At 38.1% G+C, this 27555-nt stretch overlaps 1 protein-coding gene across 4 annotated transcripts; it reads left to right on the top strand.

The window, feature by feature from the left end:
• The first annotated feature begins 716 nt into the window (after window positions 1-716).
• Window positions 717-23889, top strand: Dbp73D (putative ATP-dependent RNA helicase Dbp73D). Of its 4 annotated transcripts, none has more exons than XM_071661111.1 (9): window positions 717-750; window positions 4050-5772; window positions 9138-9343; window positions 10816-10966; window positions 11328-11536; window positions 15835-16109; window positions 17982-18276; window positions 19756-19918; window positions 23215-23889. In XM_071661111.1, exons 2-9 carry the CDS (start codon window positions 4075-4077, stop codon window positions 23473-23475), a joined length of 3258 nt encoding a protein of 1085 aa, XP_071517212.1. In that variant the 5' UTR covers window positions 717-750; window positions 4050-4074; the 3' UTR covers window positions 23476-23889. The 4 variants fall into 4 exon arrangements, with proteins under 4 accessions (XP_071517212.1, XP_071517214.1, XP_071517210.1 ...); XM_071661113.1 differs by lacking the exon at window positions 717-750 and adding an exon at window positions 1359-1479; XM_071661109.1 differs by lacking the exon at window positions 717-750 and adding an exon at window positions 2923-3132.
• The last annotated feature ends 3666 nt before the right edge of the window (window positions 23890-27555 follow it).

The following is a 27555-nucleotide window of genomic DNA, read 5'->3' as shown; positions in this document are numbered from 1 at the left end:
CGCGAAGCGGCAGCTTTGGACGCTGGGCGAGCAACGTGGAATATCCATTCCATGTTATCAACCGTCAAGTGAATAGAGCAACAATTCTGATAATATTATTTTCAAATGTCAGAAACTGTTAAAAGGAGGAGGGTATTATATCTATCAATTAATGCATTCCACTGTGGAATTTTTGTCTGAACACAGAACTAGGTTAGCCATATGCACTTATCAGTCATGCTTTGGTCATGCATGCACTAGCAGGACTACATCTGAGCTATGAAGTAATACCATGCAATTTCAGGGTGAGAGAGGGAGCGTTTCAGTATACCAATGATGTGCATAACATTAACAAAAATGGAATACTTGAGAGTAAATGAAATTGAGATTTCACATGAAAAAAAGCTGTTTTGGGTACACTTTACATGATAGCATAAAGGATAGTTGACACTGCTCTGTGTTCTTGCTATGACAAGAAAGGCAGCTGAGTTGTGAGTATTAAAAAAAAATAATAGGGTACTTATACAGGTGTTGCAACTGCCTGGCGGTGTCGTTGACACAACATTCAATATGGAGGTAAAACAATGTAGCACAGAGAAATTATGCAATGAATGCAAAACTGAGTCCATTAGAATAAAAACGTGTAGCTCAATTCTTGATATAATAAAACACAATTGACTAGGTTCAATATCTTTTTCCCAGCATGTCGGGCAAGAATGGCGAGAAACATATCGTTTTCCGAAACGTACACAAACACAGGGAAATAATTTGGTAAAGTGGATCATACTTCCTAATTTGGTTGCTGTATCTACAAAAGCACGAGCATATGTTTGTTGAGAGAGTGCAGAGAAGAGCAAATTAAATGGAAACTAAACAAAGAAAGTTGAGTTATAGTGGAGGCAGGTTAAAGCCTACACAGCTGTCTCCCATGGAAGCGAGGGTTGGCCTAGTCACGCCCTTTTAAAGTTCCATTTTTGAATGTAGAAAGAAATCTTTTGCCCTCACGTTCTCATACGTTCTTGCCTCATGAGTTCCTTGTGTCTCCTATGTGCCTCCCACAGCACTCAGGTAGTTGGTCACGTCCACAGGGCACAACGTCGTGTGCTGAGGATGGAAGTCCATTATGAAAATGTAGGGGAATTGAACAGGAAATTTTCATTGTTTTTTTTATTGTGGCAGTTTCATGATGGGCATGAAAGGTCCCCATCTTTATATGCATTTTCCTTTCTGTAAGAGCTCATTGTTGTCCTAATTTGGGATCTTCTGTTTGTAGATTTTTAAAGAATTTAAAAGCGTATGAACTCGAGGCATCGCCGTTTCCCCTATTTTCAAAGGCTGGATGGCAGTCGGGCGGCAAGGTCTGCTTGAAGGACCAGTCTGGCCCCGGACACCCCTGGGGAGGGAAACTTAAGTTGCCAGTGAAGTGCTGGGCCACTCACTGCCGCTGTAGCAACAAACCCTCCAAATATCCAGTAAAGTAGTCCCGTTAATACCCTCAAGGTTAGTGGCTGCCTACTAGCCTCTATACAGTGAGAGATTGCATGTATATGCTAATGCATTATGGATTATGGAGAGTGCCTAATTCGTCACTTAATCTTATCATATACACCTTAACTTCTTATGTGTGTATTCAGCTATTTATACATATGATGAGGGAACTTCACCCTGGTAGGGCATCACCTCTTAACCTTATGTTCCTATCTTCTGGTCCTCTGATTATAACAATGTCACTTGCATTTACTCTCTTTGGACTTAATAAACGTGTTCGACCCTCTGTTGCTGCAGGAGTGATTTTTTTTTACTGTTATGTCCACATGTAATTTGATTAACTCAAACATTTTATTCTTAAGAGAATATCAACCCCATGTACAATTCGATGAGATGCCTGCATTTATCACCACACTATTTACGAGTGGCACCAATTTATAATGTTATATTTATGTGATCCCAGAGTTGAGGAACCTCATTAATGCTTTTCCATCGAATAATTATTATACCAACATCGTGGTGTACTTGGAGGAATTTGTTGTCCTTATCATCCTATCTCCCTCCTTATCATTTTTCTAAAGTGGGAAGACCTCTCTCCTCTCCTCATCTCATCACACACAGTTCTAGTACCATTGTTGTATTCCTTTGTACCTTTTCCCACAAGTTCCTTGTGGTTTCTGAAGTGAGATCATATGCCACACCATATTTCAGATTAGATTGAATGTGTCGTATGTAATTCATGTATATCTGAAACATGTTCATTAATTTGATATTGTGTGCATCTGTCTCAATGTCTCTTCCTACCTCTCTTTCCTCTTAATCTTTCTGAGGTTTCTTTACTCTTAGATTAATTTCACGAGTGCCTTAACTTCTTCCTCCCTGTACAGGTTGCAAATTGGTTGGTTATTGGGGTTTTAGGCCAGTCGACACCAAAGACCTGTGGGGGCAGTCACCATCAGGTGACAACCAGAAATAAACAAAAAAATCTTGACCACTTTTCTCAACGGTTAAGATAATATGTAAGACGATAAACATCTTCAATGTACGTATGGCCCTGATCTTCCTCTGGTGTTCCATGAGGCTCGGGTTAAAACTTCGTCTTCCTCGTGGACATCACTTTTTTTCTCATTGATCTATAAATAGATATATGTATCTCAATGGTATACTTTGCAGCACGTAATTTTACTAATATTAAAATTGTTCATATTATAAATAGAAAGTCTCATGATTAACAATATCGTATTTTTGGTGTGAAATATGGATAAAAAAGATATAATTGGTGCCAGTGCTCAGCATTTCTCTTTAATCTATATACCATCCTAAATATGAAATAAGCATTTGATGAAATCTTTTTAAGATAATTGATGATTGATTTTGTATATAGTAAGACAATTTTACAAGGAATTTTCTATGTATCAGCTAGGTACATATTTACGTAGTGTTCATCCAATTTAGGAGATGACTTACTGACTGGGAGATCAACAAACAACGTGTGAATGATCTCCTTCGTAGTCGAAATTTGAGTTATGTAGATTATGATGGTTGATGGTCATTTGGAGCTTTTGACTTGGTGTCAATTGGGTTTCAAGCCAAGAGATATCGTGCCACATAAAGCAAGAGGTCAGCTTATGTGAGGCAGCCCTGCTGAGTTTAAAATAACCCTCGGTATGGCATAGTATAAGGTTGGCCTGACTAGTTTTATCCTGACTTATATTTTGCCAATGCATTAAATTAGTTCAGCACGTTGTACGTAGTTATCTCGGATGTTAAGATTTCCAGCTCTGTGTTATCTTTGCAAGAAGACCACAGATTGCATAAGTTTATGCCACGCATTTTATGTCATTGTGGAATTTAATGATATATATATATATATATATATATATATATATATATATATATATATATATATATATATAAGAATGGAGGGTTTTATTGTAGGAAGTGAATTAAGACAAGGAATATGATTGGGATAATTTGATTTTATTCTGTGATACAGCTGATTGTGTGGAGGGCTGTGGAGTTCAGGGAAAAATGTATTTAATATAAAACTCATTCATAACCTAAATTAGATTAATAGAATTTGTGATATCTGTAGTAACTATATGCTTTGGATAAACATATTGCTTCTGTAAAATCACTGGTTAGGTATATTGTTGTCAAGGGGACTTGCCAAAGGATGGAGCCATCCTTTGGCTGAGTTGACATAAATGTGTTTAGATCTGGCCTTTAGGATCACATGTGACCTTGCTCTGGAAGGCACTTTGTGCATCATTGGTGTACAGGACTCCATAAAAAATATCTGCAACACCACTTGTTCTGAAGTATTAGTAGATTGTGTTGAGTGCATTTGTGATGAAGGACAGTCACAAGGGATACTTGTGACCTTGATTAGGGGATACACCTTGTATGTGTGCTAATTTAGATGTGAAAAAAGAATAAACGTGCTACCATGGGGAATTTCATACAATTTTGGTCCTAGGAACTTGTCATCTTTAATTCTTCATGATTTATACAATTTTAGAACCTGAATGTTGGTTCATTGCTCATAGCCCATCTGTTTACATTTTAATTTTTACTTACAGCTACAGATCTACTGCATAAGCGAGGATGGCACAAAATACCACTGTAATCCCTCGTCGGTATTGGGGTCCTGGCAGCACTGGGGATGTAGGAAGTTCATCAGGCAGTCCTAGTCAAGCTTCTGTTTTATTAGCCCGCATCAATGAACGTGCAAGGGCAAGGAAGACTGTCATGACGCCTTTAGTAAATGGACCATACAGTGAGGCACAAAGAGAACATACAACCAATGATGAACAGTCTTCTGAAGAGACAAGGAAGTTGACTCAAGTCACAGCATTTGAAGAACAGCTCTCCAATGAGAGCAAAATCGATGAAAAACACAAAGAATGTATCAATAAACAAAACACTACCAGTAAAGGTGAAATGGTTGCTTCTGTGAAGGAAGTTTTGAATGATGAATATAGAATAAAGAAGAAAAGGGACTCAACATTTGAAAATAGAGCAAATACATTGGATGATGATGAGCTTATACCTTGCGATATGGAAGATGAAACCCCCAAGAGAAAGAAGAAAATTAGCACAGAGAAAAAAAGTACCAGTAGAGAGGAAGTACTTGTAAATGGTATTGATTCACCCTCAGATACTGTGGAAATGGCCAATGATACACAGTATAAAAAGAAAAAGAAAGAATTGAAAGATCAGCACAGAAAAAATAGTATGGAGGAAATGAATTGTGTGAGTGATACACTAACAGATGACAGTTGTTTCAAATCACCCAAGAAAAAGACAAAAAAGAAGAGGAAAAGTAATACCATTGATGAGGACAGTTTGGGAAAGATATGCAATGATGTGAAGGAGCCAGATGTGCAGGAGGATGAAAACTTTGATGAACTAACCAAAAAGAAAAAGAAAAAGTGTGAAAATGAGGAAAAATTCACTATGGCGGAAGGTACCATAAGCTCATTGGAGAATGAAAGTGGTGATAGAGACTTCTTATTGGCAGGGACTAAGAAGAAAAAGAGGAGAAAAGATAAGCAAGAACTACTTGATGAAGAAATTAATATCCAAATTGGGGAAAGTAATGATTGTGGTTCAACCTTCTCAATGCCAGAGACTAAACAGAAGAAAAAGAAAAGAAAGGATATACAAGAACTACCTAATGAAGAAATTAATGTCCAAATTGGGGAACGTAATGATTGTAGTTCAACCTTCTCAATGCCAGAGACTAAACAGAAGAAAAGGAAAAGAAAGGATATACAAGAACTACCTAATGAAGAAATTAATGTCCAAATTGGGGAAAGTAATGATTGTAGTTCAACCTTCTCAATGCCAGAGACTAAACAGAAGAAAAAGAAAAGAAAGAATATACAAGAACTACCTAATGAAGAAATTAATGTCCAGATCGGTGAAATTAATGAATCAATGCCAGAGACTAAACAGAAGAAAAGGAAGAGAAAGAATAAACAAGAGCTACCCAATGAAGTAGATAATGTCCAAATTAGTGAAATTAATAAATGTGGTTCAACTGTTGTTGAAAGTGAAAAGGCAATGTCCATAGAAGAGCGTGATGAGAAAACTCCACCTGAAAAAGATCATGAAGTAGTAGACACAAAAAAGAGCATTGACTCTGAGGTGATTAAAAGTAAACTTGACACATCTGTGAAGGAGAAAGATACAACTAGTAAGAAAAAGAGAAAGAAAAAGGAAAAGAAAACAAAAGTGCAAGATGAAGAAATCAAAGATTTTACCCTGATGAGAGAGTTTAAGTCTGCCCATAAGATAAAGGTAGAGTAATTCATAAGTTTTGTATTGATAGCTTTTGATTTGTTTTTCTGTTGAAGGGTTTTAAGTGTCATGTGCTAATTTGCCAAATGGAGGAATATACAAAGTTTTGAGTACAGTCACTAAGGCTTTTGTCTTATAATCTTCCTCTCTTCTGTCTATCTGTCTTTATCTTTGATGCCCTTTCCCTTTGGGAACTCCCTCTTGTACAATTAAAATGTGTTGTTGTAAAAGATCCTATGTATCACGCAAAGCATGCCGAGTATGAAAGGGCATTTCCATGTAGTAGTTATATTGCATGTTTTGATGATCCATATTTGAATGAGAAATGTTGAAATACTACTTTATAGAGGATTTGCATAGGTCACCAAGATGGAGCAGCACTCAAGCATATTATGGAGCTGAGTTCATCCCCAGGTGCTGTGTTGTATTGGTATAGTGCATATATATATATATATATATATATATATATATATATATATATATATATATATATATATATATATATTTTTTTTTTTTTCTTGCTTTGTCGCTGTCTCCCGCGTTTGCAAGATAGCGCCAGGAAACAGACGAAAGAAATGGCCCAACCCACCCCCATACACATGTATATACATACGTCCACACATGCAAATATACATACCTACACAGCTTTCCATGGTTTACCCCAGACGCTTCACATGCCCTGATTCAATCCACTGACAGCACGTCAACCCCGGTATACCACATCGATCCAATTCACTCTATTCCTTGCCCTCCTTTCACCCTCCTGCATGTTCAGGCCCCGATCACACAAAATCTTTTTCATTCCATCTTTCCACCTCCAATTTGGTCTCCCACTTCTCCTCGTTCCCTCCACCTCTGACACATATATCCTCTTGGTCAATCTTTCCTCACTCATTCTCTCCATGTGCCCAAACCATTTCAAAACACCCTCTTCTGCTCTCTCAACCACGTTCTTTTTATTTCCACACATCTCTCTTACTCTTACGTTACTTACTCAATCAAACCACCTCTCACCACACATTGTCCTCAAACATCTCATTTCCAGCACATCCACCCTCCTGCGCACAACTCTATCCATAGCCCACGCCTCGCAACCATACAAAATTGTTGGAACCACTATTCCTTCAAACATACCCATTTTTGCTTTCCGAGATAATGTTCTCGACTTCCACACAGTCTTCAAGGCTCCCAGGATTTTTTGCCCCCTCCCCCACCCTATGATCCACTTCCGCTTCCATGGTTCCATCCGCTGCCAGATCCACTCCCAGATATCTAAAACACTTTACTTCCTCCAGTTTTTCTCCATTCAAACTTACCTCCCAATTGACTTGACCCTCAACCCTACTGTACCTAATAACCTTGCTCTTATTCACATTTACTCTTAACTTTCTTCTTTCACACACTTTACCAAACTCAGTCACCAGCTTCTGCAGTTTCTCACATGAATCAGCCACCAGCGCTGTATCATCAGCGAACAACAACTGACTCACTTCCCAAGCTCTCTCATCCACAACAGACTTCATACTTGCCCCCCTTTCCAAAACTCTTGCATTCACCTCCCTAACAACCCCATCCATAAACAAATTAAACATCCATGGAGTCATCACACACCCCTGCCACAAACCTACATTCACTGAGAACCAATCACTTTCCTCTCTTCCTACACGTACACATGCCTTACATCCTCGATATATATATTTATATATATTTTTTTTTTTTTTTTTTTTGCTTTGTCGCTGTCTCCCGCGTTTGCGAGGTAGCGCAAGGAAACAGACGAAAGAAATGGCACAACCCACCCCCATACACATGCCTTGATTCAATCCACTGACAGCACGTCAACCTCGGTATACCACATCGCTCCAATTCACTCTATTCTTTGCCCTCCTTTCACCCTCCTGCATGTTCAGGCCCCGATCACACAAAATCTTTTTCACTCCATCTTTCCACCTCCAATTTGGTCTCCCTCTTCTCCTCGTTCCCTCCACCTCCGACACATATATCCTCTTGGTCAATCTTTCCTCACTCATTCTCTCCATGTGACCAAACCATTTCAAAACACCCTCTTCTGCTCTCTCAACCACGCTCTTTTTATTTCCACACATCTCTCTTACCCTTACGTTACTTACTCGATCAAACCACCTCACACCACACATTGTCCTCAAACATCTCATTTCCAGCGCATCCATCCTCCTGCGCACAACTCTATCCATAGTCCACGCCTTGCAACCATACAACATTGTTGGTACCACTATTCCTTCAAACATACCCATTTTTGTTTTCCGAGATAATGTTCTCGACTTCCACACATTCTTCAAGGCTCCAAGAATTTTCGCCCCCTCGCTCACCCTATGATCCACTTCCGCTTCCATGGTTCCATCCGCTGCCAGATCCACCCCCAGATATCTAAAACACTTCACTTCCTCCAGTTTTTCTCCATTCAAACTCACCTCCCAATTGAATTGACCCTCAACCCTACTGTACCTAATAACCTTGCTCTTATTCACATTTACTCTTAACTTTCTTCTTTTACACACTTTACCAAACTCAGTCACCAGCTTCTGCAGTTTCTTACATGAATCAGCCACCAGCACTGTATCATCAGCGAACAACAACTGACTCACTTCCCAAGCTCTCTCATCCCCAACAGACTTCATACTTGCCCCTCTTTCCAAAACTCTTGCATTCACCTCCCTAACAACCCCATCCATAAACAAATTAAACAACCATGGAGACATCACGCACCCCTGCCGCAAACCTACATTCACTGAGAACCAATCACTTTCCTCTCTTCCTACACGTACACATGCCTTACATCCTCGATAAAAACTTTTCACTGCTTCTAACAACTTGCCTCCCACACCATATATTCTTAATACCTTTCACAGAGCATCTCTATCAACTCTATCATATGCCTTCTCCAGATCCATAAATGCTACATACAAATCCATTTGCTTTTCTAAGTATTTCTCACATACATTCTTCAAAGCAAACACCTGATCCACACATCCTCTACCATCCTCTATATGTATATATATATATATATATATATATATATGTGTGTGTGTGTGTGTGTATGAGTAGATGACCTTTCTTCGTCTGTTTCCTGGCGCTACCTCGCTGACATGGGAAACAGCAATTAAGTATATTAGTAATGATAAAATAAACTCATATTAATCACCTGTCTTGCAACTGCTGGTGCTCCTATACTATAACTTGCTCACTTTCCTTTCAGCTCTCCCCCAGGACTCCCTGTATTCCTACACACACTTTTAGTGCACTCTTGTAAATGTTATACAGCATGTATTTTTTTTTTTCTTGTAAATGTATCAGTGAATGTTAATACTATTTGGAATTTATCTATTCAGTTGCAAAGGACACTTCCTCATTGGTTAGCCAACCCAACGATCATTAGCAGAGATCTTCATTCAGATGGTGCTCCCATAGATTCTATTCAAGGATTGGATGCATCACTGAAGAACATTTTAGAAAAGCGAAACATTCGACATTTCTTCCCAGTTCAAAAAGCTGTTATTCCTGAGATATTATCAAGTATCAGTTCTCTGTCTACCAGGTATGTTTGTGTAGGCTACATTGATTAAGCTAAGAAAGGGACCTCCCAATTATGATATAAATATTTTCACTGACAGTCCCACTTTCCCCCTGTCTGTTACCTAAAGAATTTTTCATGAAATTTGGTTTAGAATGATTTTAGATTGTCACAGTAGGTTTTTCAGCAAGGCTATTATTTGTATGTCTAAAACTTAAATGAATCACATTGTTTACAGAAACCATAGCTTAGGTAATGCTTAGAGAATAACGTTACACCATCTTAAGGTAATGCTTAAACAACGCTGTCACTCCATCTTAGGAGGTTCATGCTTTCATACCCTTCTCTTTCTAGGTTGCACAGCACCTGACAGATTGTGTAAAATTTAGAAACTTGTAAATCCCCTGATTCAGTGTCTGCTTCTTTCCTTCCACAACCAGACTGTGAAACTCTGTGCAATGTTTATACCTTTGATGGTAAACCTATCATTATTTGAAGATGAATAAAAATGTTGGATTAGAAGGATGAAAAGTATTCCTTTACTGGAGGCAGTGCCTTATGTGCTTCTGCAAGAGCAAATTGGGCTGAGATTAATAAAAACTGTAGATTTTGAAGGATGTAGGGAATTTTTTATCACAAGCAGGGCCTTTGTGCTATAATGAGAGCACTCTATAAGACACCATTTGACTCCTTGAAATGGCATGTATTTTTGAGGATTCATCCTTATTGACCGCCATAGCACATAGGGAGCTGGAAGTGCTTGTTTATAGGGACCAACAGCCATACAGGAACTCACCTAGGTCCATGACAGTATGGAGTGAAGGTGAAATGGTGGCAAACAACTCTTGACCACAGAAATGTGTGCCTTGCTTCTGTTGTTTTCAGAAGTCAAGATATGATAGTTTTTCCAAAATGAATGAGGGGAGAGAGGAGCAGAAAACAGATGAATACTCGTAGGGCTATGCCTTAACAGAGAAACTATCATTTCTCTTCTATGAGCAAGTCTTCTAAGGACTTTAGAGCATTTGCTCAATTAAGAAAGAGGGACTTCAAGAAAAATTAAAGTGAAGGGTAAGAAAGAAGCCACCCAAGGAAGGTCAGTCAGACCTCTCATTAATCTCATACAAATTAATTGTCAAGTTTGAAGTCACTTTCAGGTCATATAAACTATGTCTGAAAGGAGAAACAGCTTCTTGATGAAGCAGAAAATATTCCTCTGATGAAGGAACAAAGTAACTTGAATGAACAGATATTTTCCTATGTAATTTTCTGAGGCTAAAGAAGTTCATGAATCTTCATTAATACTATTGCACAAGACTATAAAACATTTATTATAGGTCATAGAATGAGTGCTGTGTATTTTGTGGTTGGTGGTTATGTTATAGTATTTTAGTATATATTTTGATTCAATATTTCATTTTCTTTTCTTTTAGAACTTTAGGAAAATGGTACACATTATATACTGTGTGTAGTACTTGATTTTTTTTTTCCATCAGGTATCGACCACGGGACATTTGCATATCAGTGCCCACCGGCAGTGGAAAAACCTTAGCATATGTCCTGCCCATCATCCAAGCACTTAAGGGTAGAACAGTACCAAGAATTCGTGCTTTAGTGCTCCTGCCTGTACAAGAACTTGCACTTCAGGTAGTACTCATAACTTATGAATATTTAGAAAAGAATCTACCCATGAAAGAATATTATCTTAGCCACTTTTCATCACATTACTAGCACAGTGCAGTACAAGAGATATCTTTGATAAAATTATTACAGAACTTTTCACTTGAAAATGATTGTGTTAAAGTCTCAGAACTGAAAGGCTGAAAGGGATATTACTGTGAATATATGAAAAAAGCTACAGTTATTCTGATCGTGGTGTTTGGTAAAGTAATATATGCACTGCCTTGCATTATGGCAAGAAATGTAGAATTAGATTTTGAAAAATTATTGAAATATAAGATACTTTTTATTGACATGGTCAGTTTGATATTCTGTATTTTTCCCCTAGGTTTATAAAGTCTTCAAGACATATTTGAGAGGTAGTTACTTAAAGGTTGGCATTGCAGTTGGTCAGGCAACGTTTCAGAAGGAACAGGCCTCCTTAGTTATTCAAGACTATGCAGGATATCGCCCAGCCATCGACATCTTGGTAGCCACACCAGGAAGGCTGGATGATCATTTAAAGTTCACTAAGGGCATTGATCTTTCTTCACTAAGGTAACTTTTAGCGTGTAGTTAAAGGTGTTTACATTAAATGGCAAGGAACTTTAAATTGTGATAGAATTTGGAGATATTTATGATATCTTTGGCTATAACTTGTTTAACTTAAATGTTGTAATGTTTGCTTGGTATATTTATCTCCTAGCCAGCCTGCTTGGAGGAGGGTTATGATTTGATGGCTTTGGAAGTATCATTGTGGATGTCCATCTGATGCCATGGTTGATTTATCTGTAAGTGAATTGTGATGATGTATGGCATCATATCAGGACAGTATCTTGGGTTGCTACCCTGCTGAAACAGGAGGGGTAGCGATGCTGTTTCCTGTGGGGCAGGGTAGTGCTAGAGATGGATGAAGGCAAGGAAGTATATATTTGTACATGTGTATATATGTGTGTGTGTATGTTTGTGTATGTGTATGTTGATATGCATACATGTATGCATTGTCATTTATGTATGTATGTGTGTATATGAGTGGATGGTGCCATTCTCCATCTGTTTCCGGGCTTTTCCTTGCTCACATGGGAAACAGCAATTAAGTATGATAGATGAATAATATTTCATGATTATACAATCCCAATACCCTCTTTTAGGGCTCCTGCAGCTAAGGCCATGACACAATCAGTAGCAGGAAATGATAACTCCTTTAGAATGAGAAGATACTTGACTTTACTTGCCTCAGTTTCATCCATTGACATTGATACAATCAAAGAGAAGGTGATTTCCTGCTTGTTTTATAACTTGCCCAGGTGATTTCTTACTTGTTGTAAAACTTGCCCCAGAACCTCTCATGAAAGTGTTGTGGTATAACTACAGGATCCATTCTCTAAGAACTCATGCAGCTCCAAGACTGTACTACTACCAGTAATTGGGAAATGATAAACTCCTGTGAAGTGAAGAGTCTTTCAATGAGGCTGTACACCATTTTGTCAACAAACAATGGTACAGCCTCGTTAGAGGTGACTTTTCACTCATGGTGTAACCAGAGGCAGGCAAAGTCCAGTAACACCCACCTGTATTTATATATACTTGTATAAATGTATGATATGTATATTTTTTTTTTCTTTTTGCCATTTCCCATAGTATTGAGATGGCACTAGGAACATTAAAAAGTATCCTTATTTGCTCACATCCACTGTTTAGCCAGTATATATGATGCATCAAAACCAGGGCTTTCTATCCAAAACCATGCCCTACAGACCTTTCCTTGGTTTCCCCAAACTGATTTATGTTCCCTGGTTTAGACCATTGACAGCAAGTCACCTTTTGTACCACATCACTCAATTGCTCTATACCTTGCATACCTTTGTATGTTCAGGCCCTGATTACTCAAAGTACCTTTCACTCCATGCTTCCACCTCTTCCGTAGTTTCCATCTTTTCCTTGTTCTCTCCACTTGTGACATTTACACCCACTTACTCATCCTTTCCATATGTCCAAATGATTTCAGTACATCCTTTTCAACTTTCTCATACTTATTCCTTCTGCTACCACACTTCTCCCTTGCCATATCATTACTACAGACCTTTCCTTGGTTTCCCCAGACTGATTTATGTTCCCTGGTTCAGACCACTGACAGCAAGTCACCTTTGTACCACATCACTCAATTGCTCTATACCTTGCATGTCTCACACCTATGTATGTTCAGGCCCTGATAACTCAAAGTACCTTTCACTCCATGCTTCCTCCTCTTCTGTGGTTTCCATCTTTTCCTTGTTCTCTCCACTTGTGACATTTACACCCACTTACTCATCCTTTCCATATGTCCAAATAATTTCAGTACATCCTTTTCAACTTTCTCATACTTACTCCTTCTGCTACCACACTTTCTCCCTTGCCATATCATTACTCATTTGAAAATTATTTTATCCTCAAGCATTTTAGATATCTGGGAGTGGATCTGTCAGCGGATGGAACCATGGAAGCGGAAGTGGATCATAGGGTGGGGGAGGGGGCGAAAATTTTGGGAGCCTTGAAAAATGTGTGGAAGTCGAGAACACTATCTCGGAAAGCAAAAATGGGTATGTTTGAGGGAATAGTGGTTCCAACAATGTTGTATGGTTGCGAGGCGTGGGCTATGGATAGAGATGTGCGCAGGAGGATGGATGTGCTGGAAATGAGATGTTTGAGGACAATGTGTGGTGTGAGGTGGTTTGATCGAGTAAGTAACGTAAGGGTAAGAGAGATGTGTGGAAATAAAAAGAGCGTGGTTGAGAGAGCAGAAGAGGGTGTTTTGAAATGGTTTGGGCACATGGAGAGAATGAGTGAGGAGAGATTGACCAAGAGGATATATGTGTCGGAGGTGGAGGGAACGAGGAGAAGAGGGAGACCAAATTGGAGGTGGAAAGATGGAGTGAAAAAGATTTTGTGTGATCGGGGCCTGAACATGCAGGAGGGTGAAAGGAGGGCAAGAAATAGAGTGAAGTGGAGTCATGTGGTATACAGGGGTTGACGTGCTGTCAGTGGATTGAAGCAAGGCATGTGAAGCGTCTGGGGTAAACCATGGAAAGCTGTGTAGGTATGTATATTTGCGTGTGTGGACGTGTGTATGTACATGTGTATGGGGGGGGGGGGGGGCCATTTCTTTCGTCTGTTTCCTTGCGCTACCTCGCAAACGCGGGAGACAGCGACAAAGTATAAAAAAAAAAAAAAAAAAAAAAAAAAAAAAATTTTACTTCCAGTCTATTATGTACACCTCCCATCCGTAGAACACCATCACGACTACTATACCATAGAATAAACTCATCATTGCCCTCGAAGACAGTAACTACTCTTTTCCTAACCTATGCCTCACTTCATCTTCCATCATTCCATTTGCTTCCTTGTCCTTTCCCAGATATCTAAAACACTTCACTTTCATCACAGTCTCTCCCTTGAAATTCAAACTTCAGCTGACTTTTTCTTTTTCTTTCAAACTATTCGCCATTTCCCGCATTAGCGAGGTAGCGTTAAGAACAGAGGACTGGGCCTTTGAGGGAATACCCTCACCTGGCCCAATTCTCTGTTCCTTCTTTTGGAAAATTAAAAAAAAAAAAAAAAAAAACGAGAGGGGAGGATTTCCAGCCCTCCGCTGACTTGTTTCTCTTAATACTAAGCTTAATAACCATATTTATAATCATGTATATTCTCAACTTTCTCCTTTCACATACTCTCCTAAACTCAGAAACCAGCTTCTGCAGTTTCTCACTCAAATCTATCATCAGCACTATGTCTTCTGTAAATAGTAACTGACTCACTTCCCAGGCCCTGCATCCTGGACAGACTGCAGGCCAACCCTCTTTGTAAGACCCTTGCATTCACCTCCCTCTCCACTCCATCCATGAACAGATTAAACAGCCATGATGGTATTACATTCCTGCCACAAACCCACCTTGAACTGTTCTCCTGTCTTCCTACATTAACACATGCCTTACTCTTAATAAAAGCTCATTTCTTCTTGAAGCTTTTCTTCTATACCATATATTTGTAACATCTTCCATGAAGCATCTCTTCTATACCATATATTTGTAACACCTTTCATGAAGTATCTCTGTTACCCCTATTATGTGCTTTCTCCATTTCCATAAATGCTACATACAAAACCTCCTGTTTTGGCAGGTATTTCTTGCCCAAATTCTTCAAGGTAAATGCCTGATCCACACATTCTCTACCACACCTGGAACCACATTGTTCATCCCCAATCTGATGCTTTGTGTATGCCACCATCCTGAGTCACCATACAACTTTCGATGTATACTTAAACCTCTTTGGTTCAAACATTTTGCCCCTCTTGCCATTATATAATGGCACTATAAAGGCATGCTACCAATTCCCAGATTTCTCACCATGACCCAGATATACAATGAAGATGCTAGGTAACCAGTCAACAACAGTCATCTCTTCTTAAGAAATTCAACTGCATTAGTATCTCTTCCAGGTGCTGTGCTGTGCTTCATCTAGCACAAGGCTTTTATCACTATCACCTCTCTCTTTTCACAAAAACATTTGCTGTTACTCTCTCACTGTACATACCTATATGTCCAGAATGCCCCACATTTGTTACCCTATCATTAAACACATTGTAGTCCTTCAGCAAACTCAGTCCATTGCCTTTCTCCTTATCTCTGCTTTTTACCACCTTCCTTCTGCCTCCTCCACTGATGCTCCCATTTGTTCATTTGTTCTCCTGACAAGAATATTATTCTTCTAAAACATTATTTTATTCGCCTTGAAGTTTGCTGGAGATGTGAATATTGGAAAATGTTCAGATTTCATATTCTTTTTCTTATACACTTCTATCTATGAATATTTTTTTACAGGTACCTGGTTTTGGATGAAGCTGACCAAATGTTGGCAGCAGAGGGTGGAGAATGGGTTACCTCTATAGAACAGGCTGTAAAATGTCATGAGGCTTCTTCAGAAAATGCTCTTATTAATGGATTCCAAGGAAGTGGTCCCACTCAGTTACCACACATTCCAGTTCACCGTCTTCTGTTCTCGGCAACTCTATCACATGACCCTGAGCAGCTGCAGCAGATATCATTGTACAGACCAAAGCTGTTCACTATTACTGATACCTCCAGTGCAAATGATGGTAAGTGTATTTTAGATCAGGAATTTTTTTTTATGCAAATCTACTGTCCAGGGTCTTTTGGTAATTCAGATAATTTTTATTTTTATTACTGTCCCTGAAAGTAGCCCATACTCTTTCACTCCATCTCTTATTTGTCTCCCTTTTTAGTCTCTTGACTTACTGCTACTTACTTTTATACATCTTATTTAATATTATTTTCTAAGGATTCACTGTTCCTTTATTGGCCCTCGGCTGGTCTTTGTTTTTGCCCTAAGTTTGTTGTTTAATATCTCTGAAACTAGGTTATTCCTGAGCTTATAAGGTTCCATCTTTGTTTCAATTATGTTTTGTGTTTTTCTTGCTATGCTATTCCCAGATTTGCCAGGACTCTCTCATCATCTGCAGTTTTTTATCATTCATTTGTCTCGGTTACATTTTCTGTACAGTTATGTTGCTTATATTCACTCACTCCACTCAGTGTTTTTACCATCACTTTTTTTGTCCCTTTCATGTACCTCATCTTTTTCTGCTTCTCTGTCTGATGAGGGACATGAGAAGAGGATGGAAAGATGGAGTATAGGAGGCTTTCAAGTATCATGGCCTGAACATTAAGGAGGCATGCTTGGGATAGAATGAACTGAGGATATTTAGCATAAACAGGGTTTGCTGTATTCTGTGCAGGATTGGAATTTAATTCTCATCAACAAAATTATTGTTTGACAGGGTTTTAGTTCATTCATCACAGTTCCTATACCTTGTTGGAGGTCTTGAGCAAATGCCCCAGTAATTCACATATTGGTCAGGTACAGAAAGATCTTCAATACTTTGGAACAGCTTTCCTTAATTTTTTGTTTGAAAAATGTTCTCATGAAATGATGGAAGTTCCAGTTGTTTAGTTAGAATTATGATTGCATTATTCTTTAAAAAGCATGAAATTTTGATTGGGGAATATAACATAAGCAGGGGTTGGCATAAACGGCATTCACTGTTTCTTTATTGTGAATGGTACATTTTATGGGTCACGAAAACATTGTTTTCCACAGGAGTATTTTCAAGTTTGGTGGGTTGAGGAGATATGCCCTTCCCCTGAACCTCAGTGTACTTTTTTCTCTAATAGGATGGTTAGAGAGGGAAGATGGTAGCACGTACTCTCTCCCGAGTGACAACTTTTACTTAGCATTTTTCTTTTGTTGTATTGTATGTTTGTTGATTGCTTTGCATAGTAATGAGTACATTGATGATGCTAGATATTGTAAAAATTGGTACTTTTTCACTAATACTCTGTAAAATTGATTTTATTGTAGTGAACATAGGGCATGATCTATATTAAATCAGTACCAATACACAACAGCTTGCACAAACACTTGAAACATGTGTAATCCTACATGGAGTGCAGCGAGACAGAACTCAGGATCTCCACAAGGGTTAGAATTAAGCACAGTGATTGGCTCATAGTGGCTCGTGGTAACTATGTCATGCCAATACTGCACACTAATTGGTCAGAGAGGATGTTAAAATGGCTTCAGACAACAGAATTAGCACTAAACCAAGGATATCTATGTTATATTTATTTACTGGAATGCTAAGAGGAACCAAAATGTAATGGGCATAAGTGGGGTTACCATTCAGCATGGAATTTTATGTAGAAACTAAGATACCTTCATCTAAAGTTCAAGTATTTGGCGCATATGACTATAGTTGACCCTTCATTTGAAGCAACATATCTTTTATGCACATGTTCACCATATCTCAGAAGGTCTAATTGAGAATATTTGGAGGCAATACCTGATATAATACCAAAGGCTGCTGCATGCTGATATATGGCTTTTTAGATATCAAAGCAATTGCTTACTATAGTACATGTAAAGTAATCACTGTACATTTTATTTGCAGGTGTAAAGAAGCCTGCTGCTGGCACTGTAGTTGGTCAGTATACTAGACCAGCAGAGCTGAAGGAAGAATATGTAATAGTGGATGAATCAGTTAAACCACTGATTCTTCATCATTTGATAACTACAAAATCCTGGCGCAGAGTTCTTGTGTTTACTAACTCTTGTGAAACAACCCATAAACTTGCAGTTCTTATGGCAGCCATGTCAGATAGCTTAACAGTTGCAGAATTCTCATCGAGTCAGAAGAGTAAGAGACGCCAAATTGTGTCTCATTTTTCATCAGGAAAAATTGATATGTAAGTTAATTGGGAAATTACCTCTAGTAATGTGTATCTTTATTTTTCACCTACAGACATCTCAAGACACCTAGGAGGGCATTTGCTTGGTGAAAGGTGAAAATACCATTTTACTGTTCCCCAAAGGGAGATGTACCCATGAGGATTGAACCTGTTGAACCATCATAAGAAATATTGTATGATATGCAAACAGCAATCTGTCCTAGCCTGTAATATCATGATGTGTTGTTGAAGAGACATCTGGCCATCATGCCTCCTCATTCATTTCACTTGTTTGTTAGTACTGTGAGGGCCAGTCTCTTGGACAGCACTGGTAGTTCAATATCCAAAGCAAGGCTGGATCAGTTTTTTCTCATTGGGAGAGACTTTCTTGTCTATTGTTTCCAAAACATTAGATCAAGGGGTTTCACCACTGACCCCTGATTGATGCCCCATGTCAATTGCTTCCCTCAACTTTTGTGCTCTCCCAGTTGAAGAGCTGTCACTCTACTTATATAGTACTCCTGTTACCAGCTTTGAAATCATGTTCCCCGTCAGAGACAGTGTTACTTTCAAACTTAACTGTACTTTTGTTTTTCATACTTGATCGCCGTATTTTTTGCATCACTAAGCTAGCACCAAGAACAGATGAAGAAAAGCCACATTAGATAGAGACTGGATGGGTTTGAATGCTGCCATTCTTATTTTGTTCATGGTTCTAATGAGGGAAACAGTGATCAAGTATGAAAAAATGCACATTTCTGAGACTTATTTTCCTTCCATCACATAATTTTTTTCATGGGATGTTAAAGATTGATTTCCTCTCACCTGTGTGTGGTGTCAATACCTCTACCTCATCATCTCTGTTCTCTTTAGGTTCCTCAGGAATTAGGGTTGCATAGGTTAGAGTAATTCACCTGTACTCTTGCAAACACCAAGATGGGATGATTTATGAAGGAAATTTGAATTTGTGGTCAGGATATTACTTAGAGCATGAATTATCTGCTTTGAGCCTTTTTATTTTTTAACAATTCTTACGGAATCTCATAACAGCAACAAAATGGTATTTATTCTTGATAGTTAAGTTTGACACCTCATTCTTTGTAGCTAGATTTTCCTTTAGTCAGTGCTCTGCAATAGCCCTGCCTTTTAGCAGATTGGTAGGAGCAGTAAGTAGAAGTAGTAGGTAGGAACTATAGGCAGGAGCTTAAGGTAGAAGTAGTAGGTTGGAACATTACTACACATTAGGTAGAAGGAGTTGGTATGAACATTTAATAAGAGCCTCTAGAAAGTGTGCTGTAGTTGCCCTCTGCTAGTGGCCTGTTAAAGTTGAGGCACTAAGGCAAAGCAGCACTGGAGTTCACCTGTTATGGAGGTTATTTTACCATGGGCACCCCCTTTGAGGGAGTTTGCATCAGATATGTAGAAAAATAGATAGATAGATGTAATAATATTACCGATTGATTACTTGAATAAATGTTAACTATTTTTCTATTACAGTCTTGTATCAACTGATGCTATGGCTCGAGGATTAGATATCCGAGGCATAGAACATGTAGTATCTTATGATATCACGTCTGTCAACACGTATGTTCATCGTATTGGAAGGACAGCAAGAGCAGGCAGACCTGGAACTGCACTTTCTCTTGTTACTAAGGATATGGTAAGTTTATAGAAACCACTCCTTTAAATATAAACAGTTTAGATGTTTTATGTTATGCAGTTGAGAGAATGTAAAGCTAAGGGTTTTATTATTTTTCATTACCTTATGGAGTTCAAATATATTAGAACATTAAAATATATAAGAACATTAGTGAAATAATCAAGGAGAATCATAGAGTAACCGGATGTTTTGTGATCCTCCAATCTGCATGTTGGGGAGCTCAGGGTAATGCATATCAGTCCCCAAACTGAACCCAGTGGGATTTGGTTGGGAAAGTTATAGTATTGGTGAGTCTAACTGAACTTCTTTCCTAAGTGGTTCATTAAGGAGAGATGTAATTAGGAAGGGTGTACTGTTGTTGCAGAGAACTGAGTGCATAGCATATTGAATCGGGATTGTATTATATAGTTGCTAAGTGTTTGTAGTTGCAAGGCGGCCAGTATTTAGTGCTCTCTTTTACGTGGTTTTGAGCTTTGTTACGTTTGCCTTTAAGAGGGTGAATGGCAAGAAGGGTAGTTATTACCATTGAAAAGTAAAATGGTAATATAGATCACCATTCTATGACACATTTAATGTAAGGATTAGAAGCATGGTCACTTTCAACCAAAAGAATCTCACAGATCAAGGCAGCTGGAATGAGAGTGGAGGCTAATCAGAGAAGTTACAAGAATGTATAAGATGAGAAAAACCTGGGTAAAAGAGGATTCAAATGTTACATCTGTGTTGGAAAGATGTAGAGGGTACAAGGAGAAGGGGGAAACAGAATTGGAGATGAAAGGATGGAGTGAATAAAATTTGAGTGCTTGGTGCTTAAACATGTAGAATGGTGAAAGGCATTAACTAGATAAAGTATATTGGAGCCATGTGGTTATACAGGGAATGATGTGCTGTCATTGGACTGAAGCAGGGCATGTGAAATCTGTGGGAATCCATGAAAAGGCCTGTAGGATCTGGTTGAGGATAGAGGGTTATGGTTTTGGTGCATTGCACTTGACAACTAGAGAATGGATGTTTGTGAATAAGGCCATTTCTCTCTGTTCCTGGTGCTACCTCACTAATGCAGGAATGGTGAACAAATATTAAAGAAAGAAAAAGAAAATGTGTCATAGATAATTGAAAAGTGCAGGCTAAGGTGGTTTGACCTTGTACAAAGAATGGAAGATACAGGTTACTCCAAGAAGTATCTGAATTAGGCAACTGAAGAAAGGTGTCCATCAGGACGTACTAGAATGAGACTGATTGGAGAATCAAGATCTTGAGGGAAGACACAGAATGAAGTTGACAGTATAGAGGATGAGGACAGGAATGAGAAGATTGGCTGGAAGGCAGCTGGTTAACATATATTGTCTACTTAACATTTGATGAGAGAGTTACATGTTAAGGTATATACACTGAACACTTAATGCTCAGTTGTCCTGCATTCACCCCACACAAACAGCATCGTAACAGTTCGTGACCTCTAGTCCTATCCAGTGGGCATGAGAGGCTTACAGAGTGCTGAGAGTCTTTGTAAGAGGGGGTTTTGTATGTAGGAATGTACAGGTATATACCTACCTTGCTGATGTGGGAAACAGCAAACAAGTATGAAAAAATTACATGTATGTTTTTATCATGCTTGTTTGCTGTTTCCTGCAATGGCAAGGTAGCATCACCAATGAACAAATCATAACTCATTCACTAACATCCATTCTCTAGCTGTCAAGTATAATGCACTGAAACCAGATCCCCCATCCACAACCAGACCCCTCAGAGTGAATGCGATTTCCCATGACTGCTTCATATGCCATGGTTCAGCTCACTGACAGCATGTTGCCCCTTGCATATAATGTCACTGCAGTTTGCTCTGTCCCATTCACATCTTCCTGTATGTTCAGGATCTGATCACTCAAGGTCTCTTTTTCATCTTCTTTTCACCTCCTCCTTAGTTCCCCTTCTTCCTTGTTCCCTCCACTTCAGGTGTATATGACCTAACAGTTATCCTTTCCATATGCCCAAACCATCTCAGCTTGCCCTATTCAGCTTTTTTACATACTCTCCTTACTATCTGTAACTTGTGGATAGGGGAATCTGGTTTTGAGGCATCACACATATGCTGGTGGCAGATTTGAATGAGAAACTGGAAAAATTGGTGTCTGAGTTTGGGAGTGTGTGAAAGGAGAAAGTTGTCAGTAAATGTGAATTAAAGCAAGATTATTAGGTTTAGCATTGAAAAGAGACACAATTAGTTGGAGTTTGAATGGAGAAAACCTGTAAGTTGGGTGTTTTACATGTATGGCAGCAGACATGGCAGCGAATGGAACCATGAAAGCTGAAGTGAGCTGTATGATGCATGATTTGAACAGTGTGTGGAGATGGCAAAGATTGGCATGTTTGATAATACAGTGAGACTCAAAGGTTAAGATTTAGTTATCAGTACCTGTGAATAGTATTTTTTTTTCATATATGTTTGCTATTTTCTGTATGAACGAGGTAATGTCAAAAAACAGATGACCGAGCCTTGTAAGAAAAAATCCTTGCTTAGCTCCCACCTCTATTCCTTCTTTACATTATTATACACTAAAGCTGGATTGGTGGTAACCCATGAAGAGGAGAATTCTGTTTTATTTTCACCAAAACATCTTTCACAACTTGTTTCAGAATTATTTTACTACAGATTTTCACTCATCCAGTAGTGCAGGATTTTTTGAAAGTGTGAAAGGGTTGCTAACAAAAATGTGAGCTGAAAGTATGCATTGTGGATGTTTCTCATTTTAGAATATTTTTGGATTACAATAGTGAATTTGCATTTTTCACTAGTAAGTTACCATGCTGACTTTCAGAGCCAGTAGACCTCTCATTTTAATTAAGTTTTACTCATTCTTCTTAATTTCAGCTTTTCGTAATGGGTTATGTCATTAATCATGTCATTGAATACTCTTATTTACTCTTCACATTCCACAGGGCCCTCTGTTTGAAGTATTTAAACAGTGTGTATTCTGCTAGCTTTCCTACATATATCTCTTTGATATGTATCATTGCACATTGTACTGCAACTTCAAGAATCTTGTATGCACAAACAAGTGTATCATTAATTATCTACCTGTCTAATTGGTACTGTATTTTAATCTGCTCCTACATACAAGGGTTCACTGAAGCACACAACCTATTGAGTACACTCGCCCATATTTTCAGTATCATTATGTTTCATCTTTGGTGTGATTATAATCATATCCTTAATTTCACTGTTTAATCTGTGATAAGATTATTATATCTAACCTTTCTAAGTTCTTGAAATTTTCACTTGTTTCTCTCTTTAGATGAAGGACGTCAGGGCATTGCTTTCCAGTGGTGCAGAAACAGTAACTGAACTTATTGTCTCCACTGAGGAGTTGGAACCATATGAATCTCTCTATATCAGTGCTTTGGCCAAGATGAAAGAAATTATACTTCAAGAGCAACAAGAAAGAAGGGTTGGAAGGAACAGGGGCAGCACAACACATTCAGTACGGAAATTTAAGAGGTTAAAGTATTCCAAAAGACCACATAAGAAGAGCCTTTATCATGTAGAGAAAAAATAAATGTAAATTTTTTTAATGTATTAACATAATCAGGGTTTCACACAGCTCACCCAGCTGTTCATCCTTCCTTTGGTTGGTAGATATGTGGTTACCAACTTCAGTTACGGTAAAGCACCACAGCTGTGACAATTTTAGCCAGTGGAAAGCTTGCAACTCTGCTCGATTGAACCCAGTGCATTTAGGTCTTGAAACATGGCCTTCACTGATACACCAGAAAGCCTACCAAGAATTGGCACTTTATTAAGCTTTTTACAAATTTTACAAATGCTGCTTTGTTCAGTGTTTGCTGTATTGCCCTTTGTGGTAATCCATGGTCAATGCAAAATTTACATTGACAGGTTAATGTATTACGTGGGTATAATAATTATTATGATATATATTGTTATAATTATATATTGTTATATGTTACTTTGACTGGAAGTTTTCATTGTTTCCATTGAGCAGTGTAGTTAGCATCAGACTCCTATAAATATTTCATTAGTTGGTGAACTGTTTTCTAAGACTGGTTTTTAAATGGATAGCCTGTGTCTGAAAAAAGCAGTGCTTCAGCTTCTAGAGAGGGGTACACCTCTTCTGGAACTATTTCCCTTACCATCACATGAAAAATTCTTTGGGAGACCCCTGAATGTGGATGAAAGTCATTTAGAATGGTATGGTCAAATAAAGTGTATGGGAGATGATGGGTTGGTCAAAATGATATATAGGAGAACAGATGAAAGTACACAGAGAAGAGAGAGATTGCAGAAGAGGTGGATGGATATTAGTAACAGTCATTTAGGATTATGGATAACTACCCATCTAACTATATCTCTAATGCCTGTTCCAGTTGGAACTCCCTCAAAGAGGTGGCCATGGCAACAGAGTCTCCATAACTAAAAAACTCCTGTGCTGCTTCTTAGCCTTTAGCGCCTCACCCTTAACAGGCCACTGGCAGATGACAAATCTAGTGCAATGTTTGCAGAGGCTCCTACCTAATGTTCCTAATGACTATTTCTATCTACTGCTCGTACCTACTACTTCTCCCTAATAAGACTACCTAAATGTTCATATCTACTACTTCTATCTACTGCTCCTACCATTTTGCCAAAAGGCAGAGCTAGCACATAGTGCTCTGCAGCAAAATCTTGTTATGAAGAGCTGCGTGAATTAATTAATGTGTTGTCATGTGTTATATATGACAAGGAGAGATTGTATGTTTGTGAACACAATTCCAGTACACATGTTAGTGAGGCAGAAATAAAAGACACCTACCTGGGTCACTTAAGCAGATGTCTTTAAACACCCAGATGGGTAGTACTGGTAATATAACTCCGATTGTTGGCTTCCACCTACCAACTACTACCTACTGTTATGGATAACTCTAATGAAAATACCAAATACTGATCAGGGGCTGGATTCATTGGAAGAAAAAGTTATCTAAGAGTAGAAATTGATGTTTCATTGGACAATAGACATGGGTTAAGGATCTGTGAGTGAATTAAGAGGCTGTGAGCATCTGATGCATATGGATCATCTGTATGAATCTTTCCCAAGGTAACTCATTTTTGCTACCATCTTCCCACCTGTATCATTTCCTCATTCCCTGAAGTCTCCACACACTTTCACCCTTTACTCCTGTAGAAAGAGCAAGATATCCCAGTAGGTGCCCCTCTCAACACATTTATGTCCATAAGTCTCTCTTTGGTTTGCTTATAAATCAGGATATAATTCAGCACTGGTACCTTATCATTTATGTACGTTTCTCTTGTTAAATTGGGTATCTTAAGACTTTTGCTTCTCTTCCTCACTCCTGTCTACCTGGATAAGCAGTAACAATTACCCACCTCTCATAACCCACTTTCATTTTCACCCACATCACTCTGGAGCTCTCTTCCTTATATTCGAAACCTTTCCTTTGCTCTGTGCATCATACCTGCACAAAGAATAACAAAATCAATATGAAAAATCACCTAGTCCTTAAGGTTCTATATGTATTACTTTAAATGTAGGAAATAGCAATAGGTATATGGAACACTGAACACATAAGAAAAAGTTCAAGGATAATACTTGAATGGTACTGTAAAGCAATATTCAGGGACAGCTCTTACAGGCATTATAATTTGTGTAGTTTAATTGATCTTTCATATACAATGCCTTTGTCACCTACATGTACATATCACATCATATATCAACAGGTATATATATATGTACTGCAGCTTACAGGCTATCACAATATTGCTACTTAAGTCTGGAGATAGAATGATCCAGAGAAAGTGTGTTCCACCCTCCCATGAAATGCATGGGGAGACTAATTGGACTTGAGATGTAAAGATAAGAACTTTTTCTTTAGACCATCTACATTACATAAAGTATTTTAGTATACTGTTCTTACTGACAGGAAAAAGTACAATCAGTGAACCTCCCTGTTTATGTATCCAAAATAGAAATCTGCCAACTTCATACAAATCTTAATTGTCATCAAGATTTACAACCTTGATATCAGTTAACCAAAATGTGATATGTTCACCTAAAATATTATTAACATACCTTAAAATGCTATCATAAAATGTTAACAGTATTAAATGTTCAAAAATTTCATCTGGAGCACATGACCAACAACAGCAACAGGTAAAAAACTAGCGTATAACACATCACTCATGGAATGACAAACACACTTACAGGTAAGTCTACTTGGTGTTCTTTGTACATCTGAGATTTTTATCACAATTGCAGTGATTAGTAAAATCTTATTTACTAAGCTAATATAAATGGCATAGAATAGGTGCTTTTTGCCAATCTTGGCATATATATTACTGATAAAGAATAGTAAATGCTTGCCAGTTTGAGCAGCCTGACTGGCACAGAATAGTTGATACATATCATAGCAGCATAACTGTCATAGAAATATTGATGCTTGAATTAAAGCAGATGACACAACCAGTATTAAAACCTGAGGACACTGTGTTTCCCAGGTATAATTCTTGCATTTGACAAAAGACATTGGAAAGGAAACGTAAATTTTTATAAACATTATACATAATGTATAATGTAGAAATTACCATTAATTGGTAACCAACTACGAAATGTCAGGAAATTTTTATATTTTCTAAGTTGCTATTATAAATTTGCCATGCCTTAACATGGCCCGAGTCCATGTCTTTAGGTGGTTTGTTCCCCTTTCTTGGGGATCTGAAACTAACTGTGCAAATTGTTTTCCGTCAAGGATTAAAACCATTTTCTACATTGGATATCCTGAATATATAATTTTGTATATAATTTTTTCACATTTCTTCTAGAAAAAATTGGTTATCTTGAATTTAAAAATCTAATTGTATTACAAACATTTACAGCCTACCTTCAAATTTCCAGATTTATTCTATTCCCTGCAAGTAATACTGGGTTGAATCCTTAAAATTCTCTCGTGGCCCTGCACAGGCATACCTGTATTCCACTGTAACTTAAACTACTCACTAATTGTTTCCAAAACTTTTCAGTATTGATGATGGTTTCTGAGGTTGTCAGTAATGTGAACAAACAATACTAGACTTTTTTCGTCAAATGTTCTCAGGGTCTAGCTACATTTATACTTTCATATTTGATAACAAACTGAAGATGAACACCTGTAGTGGTTGACATCCTGGTCATGATGTATTCATGGGCCACCCAGGTTTGAGGGCATATGTTCAAATCCTGGTTGCAGCAGTCAGTCCCATCAACCGAACTGTTCATCCACCCTTAAGGGTTGGTCAATAAAATAGGTATTCTGGCTCAGTCTAAGGTATATATATTGTGTTAATGAGATGGATATGCCATCTCAGCTAACATAAAAAAGTTTACTTATTCAATTCATCTAGGGTAAAACATACTCATTTCTTTTAGACTAATAATTTTTTCCGAAAGGTTTCTTATAATCTGTTAGAAAATCTACAGATCTGACCCCTCAGTTCTCCCTGCTTTCTTGATTTCTGTCAACCACCAGGCACCATGCAAAAATGGAGAAAACTGGCAGCAATACCTGCATTTTATGGGAATGGTGAAAACTTTTTGAAGACAATTAATGGACACTGCATTTTCAAAATACTGTACAAAGTCAACCTTTTA

This window comes from Panulirus ornatus, chromosome 73 (genome assembly GCF_036320965.1).
Source record: "Panulirus ornatus isolate Po-2019 chromosome 73, ASM3632096v1, whole genome shotgun sequence".
NCBI classification, from domain to species: Eukaryota; Metazoa; Arthropoda; class Malacostraca; order Decapoda; family Palinuridae; genus Panulirus; species Panulirus ornatus.
The sequence above is the reverse complement of the archived record's forward strand: the minus strand, read 5'-3'. Positions and strand labels throughout refer to the sequence as shown.

Coding starts and splice junctions, on each gene's coding strand:
- Dbp73D (XM_071661111.1), top strand. CDS start 4,075: ATGGCACAAAATACCACTGTAATCCCTCGTCGGTATTGGGGTCCTGGC. Junction 16,110..17,981: donor TACCTCCAGTGCAAATGATG/GTAAGTGTATTT, acceptor TTTTATTTGCAG/GTGTAAAGAAGCCTGCTGCT. Junction 18,277..19,755: donor TCATCAGGAAAAATTGATAT/GTAAGTTAATTG, acceptor TTTCTATTACAG/TCTTGTATCAACTGATGCTA.